The sequence below is a fragment of the Neopsephotus bourkii genome, unplaced genomic scaffold (genome assembly GCF_033783945.1).
Source record: "Neopsephotus bourkii isolate Nb327-2 ecotype Australia unplaced genomic scaffold, CSIRO-AGI_Nbou_v1 NB_1749, whole genome shotgun sequence".
Lineage (NCBI taxonomy): Eukaryota > Metazoa > Chordata > Aves > Psittaciformes > Psittacidae > Neopsephotus > Neopsephotus bourkii.
The window spans coordinates 6955710-6961709 of record NW_026902223.1 but is presented as its reverse complement, the minus strand read 5'-3'; the positions used below and the strand labels follow the sequence as shown (position 1 = coordinate 6961709).

The 6000-nt window shown below is 51.6% G+C and overlaps 1 protein-coding gene across 3 annotated transcripts in view; it reads right to left on the bottom strand.

Moving 5' to 3' along the window:
• Nucleotides 1–233: 233 nt before the first annotated feature.
• TMEM94 (transmembrane protein 94) overlaps nt 234–6000 on the bottom strand; it is a 47825-nt gene continuing 42058 nt past the window's right edge. For all 3 annotated transcript variants that reach the window (XM_061377118.1, XM_061377121.1, XM_061377119.1), the window contains 9 exons: nt 5488–5677; nt 4853–4930; nt 4397–4482; nt 3755–3836; nt 3229–3383; nt 2821–2915; nt 1790–1883; nt 1378–1548; nt 234–634 (listed from right to left, as the gene is read on the bottom strand). In XM_061377118.1, the coding sequence (XP_061233102.1) occupies nt 562–634; nt 1378–1548; nt 1790–1883; nt 2821–2915; nt 3229–3383; nt 3755–3836; nt 4397–4482; nt 4853–4930; nt 5488–5677 (1024 nt within the window). In that variant the 3' untranslated portion in view covers nt 234–561. The remainder of the gene's footprint in view (nt 635–1377; nt 1549–1789; nt 1884–2820; nt 2916–3228; nt 3384–3754; nt 3837–4396; nt 4483–4852; nt 4931–5487; nt 5678–6000) is intronic.

Sequence of the window (6000 nt, the reverse complement as noted above, 5' to 3'; positions counted from 1 at the left end):
GGGAATGTGATCTCCAGTCCTCACCTGACACCCAGCACTCCTGGAGCTGCAAGAGAGAGGGCTCCTTTGCCCCAGGACACAGGGAGGTGGGTGAGGACATGCATACACATCATCCAGGAGAGCACACGGAGATGGAAAACCAAAATGGGTTTCAATAGAGATCTCTTGCTTCAGCAGCTCTATGCTGGCCCCAGATTCCCCTGCCAGCTCTGAGAAACCCATCTGCTCACACAGAAGGAAGGAGTCACTTCATTTCAGCATCACCATGCTACTAACAGAAACCTCTAGTAATAAATAAATAAAGGAAGAGCAGCCTTAACAGCCACTGGAGCTTGCAGGCTCCCTTGGGAGTGCCCAAGCAGGCTGGGGAAGGGCTGCATACCTGGGGGATCCTGCTAGCAGTGCCCTGCCTGGGGCCCCTGGAAGGTGCTGATGTAGTTTTGCAGGGAGCTGTCTGGTTTGCATGTGTGAGGGAAAGCTCCCTGAGCCTTTGGAGCAGCCACTCTCAGTGCAGGCTGTGGCTGTGTGGCCCTGGCTCCAGGGAACTCGAGCTCAGAGGGGTTAAAATGGAGAATTCATCCCCAGCTTTGTTTCAAACTGCAACTTCTGCCTCTTCTGGTAACGGACCCGGACCCTGGGGGCAGCAGAAGAAAGAAGGGAGTCAGCATATGGCCTTAGGCCCTGTAGTACCATAAGAGGGGAACTGAATCCAGAGAGCAACCCATCTCGGTCCTACCCCATCCAGCCAAGTCCCATCTCCAGGGAAAGCAGAGAAAGGTCTAAAAACCCTTCCCAGGAACAGAGAGCAGCTCTGTCCCCATCAGGGTTCTCTCAATCCCCACTGTTTTTCCTCACCAACCCATTTCCTGACTCAACACTCATTAGTGTTAACTCCCAGCCCTGCTGCTCCCTGTGCTAGGAAGAACAACCGGTCACTTTGCCTGCTCCTAATTCTTGGCTTCAGCCTCTTCCTGTGAAAATGAGTCCCACAGTCCAGGCACTGTGTGAGGACGTATTTCCTCTGCTGTGATTCAATGCCTCTCTGTCCTCGTGGGACGAGATGGAGAGAACAGCCCTCTCCAGTTCCATACCGGTATTCCACAGACCTTGGCTGTGTCCCTCTCATTGGTTTGAGATAAGGAGATTTTGGTCTCTCTTCCTGCTCCCAATCACTGCCACTGCCCCTCCCTGACCCTCTTTCCTCCCCGAGAGGTGGAACAGGAGCTTGCACACAATGGCCAGGTGATTTACACAATGCAATCATCTTTTCCTTTTCATTCCCCACCCTCTTCCCTGTGCAGGGTTTCTCTGCAGCTCAAGGCCAGGCTGGAGTGAGGCTCCACCCCTTTCTCCCCATCTTCCCTACTATCCCCATACCTGATTTCATGCAGCTTGACAATCTCGTTGATGATAACCACAAGGACCAAGGAAAGAAAACCCAGGAGCCATGAGACTGGTGAGATGGAGACGTGGTTAAAGGTCAATGAAGAACTGAGGTTTTCCCAGAGTCTCAGGTCCAGCACAGTCTGTGCCACTTGTCCAAGCAATCTAAGATCATAAAGAGACACCACACATCTCAGCAGAGCTAACAGCCTTCCTAGGACCTGCACGTCGAGGTTCAGGCCCAGATGTAACACTCCTGAGCTCATAGCAGTTCACCAATTCAGTGTAGAGCAATCACCATGACCTGTCGTTACCCTCAGCACCAGCATACTGATGCTGGAGCAGATCTAGAGCCCTCCCTCCTCCAGCATCCTGGGGTGCCCCAACAGGGCCTGGGGATACTCACACAACAGCCACAGTGAGCGTCCACCACCGGTTGGAGAGGGGGCTCTTCTTCCACAATGGCTTGGTGCGATGGACATGGGTGATGGATATGAACACTGTGGGGACAGAGGGAAGGGGGTTATTTAGCATCACACACATACTTTACAAGGTACACCAAGAGCTATAAGCTCAAAGGGGTTTATGTCCCTGAAACCAACCATTCATTCAAGGTCCTTTCAGAGCAGACTACCCACAGCAATTCCAAGATATGCATGGGAGGAGTGCAGCAGTAGTACTGCACAGGATCACTCACTATGGGGGTGCCAAGGCTGGTTTGCAGCCTGAATGCCACGAAAGATCAGGCAAAGGACCACAGTGAGGGAGTACCGGATGTGTCCTTGTTTTTGGGTCACTGCAGGCCTGCACCAGCAGAAAGCTCCAGCCCAGAGATGGGTATTTAGCCAGAACCCAAGAGCATTTGCTCAGCTTTTGCTGGGGCTCTTCCAAACAGCATTTCCCACCTGCCTCAGTGGCCTGAAGGACATTAACAGTCATGCACCCTACATCTCTCTAAAGTAAGGCTGCCTCCCAAACCTGGAAGTGTTTCTGTTGGCCTGAACAACCTGCACAGCAGTGCTCTGTCAGGCACCAGGGCACAACACCCTGTGACGTGGTGGAAAGGGAGCAGAGACCCTTTAAGGTATTCAGAGATCAGGTGGACCTTCTCTGCCAGGCAATGCTGTGCAGGTGGTGAGGGTCAGCCAGGAGCTAGCTCCCACCCCTCCTCAGGGTTTAAAAAGGCTTCCAGCACAGGGATGCTGCTCTTCTGGTGAAACTGAAGAGGAGTCAGCACTTCATCAGGTTGGTAAGAAGCAGAATCAGCTTTGAAGGCCCTGTTCTATCTGTGAGGACAATGTTTAGTAAGACAAGGGCTTTATGGCTGTGCTGAGAGACCACTGCAGTGTCTCTTTCTACCAGGGAGCTTGTACTCTGGTATAGGGGGGCAAGTTTCCCCCCAGAGTGCTTAATGTGGGTTAGGGAACAGAGATTTACCTGTGTGTAAGACAACCAGACCAGCTGTGAGCTTCTGGGCTACAAGAAGAGCATTGGAAAATGTTCCAAACCAGTCAGGAGCACCATCAGCATTGCTAGTAAATGAGAGGATACAGGAAGATGTCAACAGTGGGGACTTACTATCTGACCTGTGCCCACAAGGGCCATGTCCCTCCTAAGAGAGCTAAGAGTGAGCTTGGAGTCAGGCTGTCCTTGTACCAGGAGGCAACAGTGAGCAAAGATGCAGTTACCAAGGCTATGGGGAAGCACCCCATCCTCTCTATAGCCATTATAGCTGGGTCATGCAGGAGTCTGAAGCTTGTTAGAGGGTAATCAATCCTTCCTGGGAAGGGCAAGAGCAATAGGCCCTGCAGGGTGAGGGAGGTGTGTGCCAGGCTCAGTTCTCACCTGTGCAGCATGATGGAGGAGCAGGCTGTGAGATTGAGGCTGGTAGTGTTCACCCCTCTGCAGGACTCATGCAGGGTGAACCCGAAGCAGATGAGGCAGGAGCAGATGGTCAGGCTGAATTTCAGCAGGAAGCAGAACAGGAAGTAGTGCTGAGTCTGTGAATAAGGGAGAGGCAGGAGGATGATGTGGGCATGTCACTGGCCCAACCTCCCCTGCAAGAGCCATCAGGGGACCAGTGGCTGCAAAAGTCAAGCTGTAGTACAAGTGAGATGCTGCCCTGTGGGCACACTGGTGCTATGGGATTCCCTTCCTGCCATAGAATCATAGAATAGTTAGGGTTGGAAAGGACCTTAAGATCATCTAGTTCCAACCCCTGTCCATAACAGACTTTTGGATAGCATAGCTCATGCCATGGATCAACTTCCCAAGCGAGCTGGGAGGGCACAGGGCCCCAGCTATGCATCAACACTGGGACAAAGCAGAAGAGAAAAACATGTGAACTGTTTCAATCTGATGGATCACCTACCTTTTTAGGAATGGAAGTCAAGTTTTTTCCTGTTGCCATGGTCATGATGGAGCTGTGGGGAGGCTTGCCCAGGAGTGAGATGCTGCAGAAAGGTAAGTTAGTGTCTCAGTAACAAGTTCAGGCACCAGAACTCTTCTTTTTTGACTATTTGACATTTGAACCCAAATAACTTCCTCAGACTGCTTAAAGCATTGGCACTTACCTGGCCACTGCCTTAAGCATATGATATAAAAGGTGTTAGGTCAGGTGCAAACAGGGAGGTGACCTCCAAATGTGTGCTAGAGAACACACCACCCATGGTACTTTGACCTCTGCCTGACTCACAAGGTTCTCCATCACCCTACAACCAGTGCAGCAGTATCAGGATTAATGATACTAAGATATGATAATGATTTTCAGCTGGAGGTTCAAGCTACAAGCAGCTCTCAGACAGCAGGCAGGGCTAACACAGCAGTACACAAATGCTCCTATCTCTATGTCCCCAAGCACCTGTTAAAGCAGGTGTTTGGAATAATCCTTCCAGCCTTCTTACCATGCAGTGGGTGATGTCAGCTTCCTTTTCCCATGGACACAGTGATGCTGGGGGACTGGTCTGTGCATCCTGTGGGTGGGAGGCAGGAGATTCCACCCTGACAGACTCACCTGAGCAGTGGGTAGCAGAAACAGGAGAGCCACACGATGTCTGTGGTACTGAGGATGGGGGGCAGCTGCACCAGGCAGGAGAGGAACTGCACAGGAACAACCCAAAGTGAAGAGCATGAGCAGTGCTAGCATAGTCCAGTCACCCAAGATGCCACTGTCCTCCCACAAAACACTGGGACGAGCTGGTAACCAGGCTGCCACTGCACATGCTTCAGGCTGCTGGGGATGCTTTTCCCCAGGGGAAAAAGGGTTTGAAAAGAACCCCCTGCAGGAGCATCAGGGAGAAGGGGCAGTGCAGCTGAGATCACATAGTCTCTGTCTGTACCTTCCCCAAAGATGCTGTGTAAACCTGACTAAAGGCTACTTTCCTCACTTGCCCCACTGCAGCCTCCCACATCCACACTAGCACTCCTGTCCTCTGAGCTAAATGCTGTCCCCAGCCAAGGCAGGACTCACCTGAATGACAACCAAGGTCAGCTGGCACTGCAGCAGGAAGAGGAAACACTTGCGGATCCCATAGGTTGCATGCCTGGCCTGGAAGGAAGCACAAGCCCTCAGAGCCCTTTGCTGTGATGGGAGCAGTTATCAGCCAAGAGCAATTATTGGCAGGCAGGGGCAGGACATGGGGCCTGCAGGGGAAGTGGGAGGGGAGAGGATCTGAACCCACTGTAAGCAACAGGGAAAGGTCTCTTGGGTACACGTAGAGGTTGTGAAGGGAAGGCAGAATTTAGACAAGGGTTAAGTTTAAACCTTCTGGGGTTTTTCTGGGGTACCACTTCTCCCCAGCACTGCACTGGTGTCTGGCTAGGGATCTCTGCAAGCTTCTACTTTATCCAACTGAACAGTGTTTATGTTCTGTGGCCACAAAGCATCATTCCCAAACCATCCCCTACACCTTGGACTGGTAGGGCCAGGCAGGAAGAGTGTATCTGTTGTGCTTCCTGAACTAAGGACAGGAAACATGAGCAAAGCTAATGCTGGCAGCTTACTGAGGGTAACTCCATAAGAACACTCACATGAGCTCCAGGCTTTGCTCTCTGTGAGCTGCAGGAAGAGGGGTGAGTGTTAGAGAGGGGATGTGCCTGGCTTACCTGTTCTATGAGCCTGATGATGCTGGTACTCTCCTCTTGGCGGAAGGACATGGAGCAAGGCAGGCTGTTGAGCTGTCCTGAGAGCTGCAGAGGGGTGAGCTCATCAGAGACATGAGTCATGGTGGTGCTGGTGGCATAGCCAAATGTCTCCCAGGAGCAGCGAGATGGGTAGAGAGGGTCCAGTGCTATACTGCAAGCACAACACAGGAGCATTAGGGAAAGTCCTCATCCCAGAGAAGAGCCTATGTTCCAACATAGTTGAGCTTGTACAGTTGTGCTGTGCTATGCCACCTCTATCTACCTTGCTGGCAGTGAAGTCCTGAGCTGTGACATGAATTTAGGATCAAGCTTCCTAGACTTTCTGTAATTCCCAGAGAAATAATGAACACATTTGGGTTTTTGGTGTTTGAAGGTTAAAAAACTGGCTAATCCAAAGGGGCATTTCCACTCTTCCACCCAGTAAGAAGCATGTGTAATGCCACCTGGTGCACAGTAGTTCAGCATCTTCCTTTC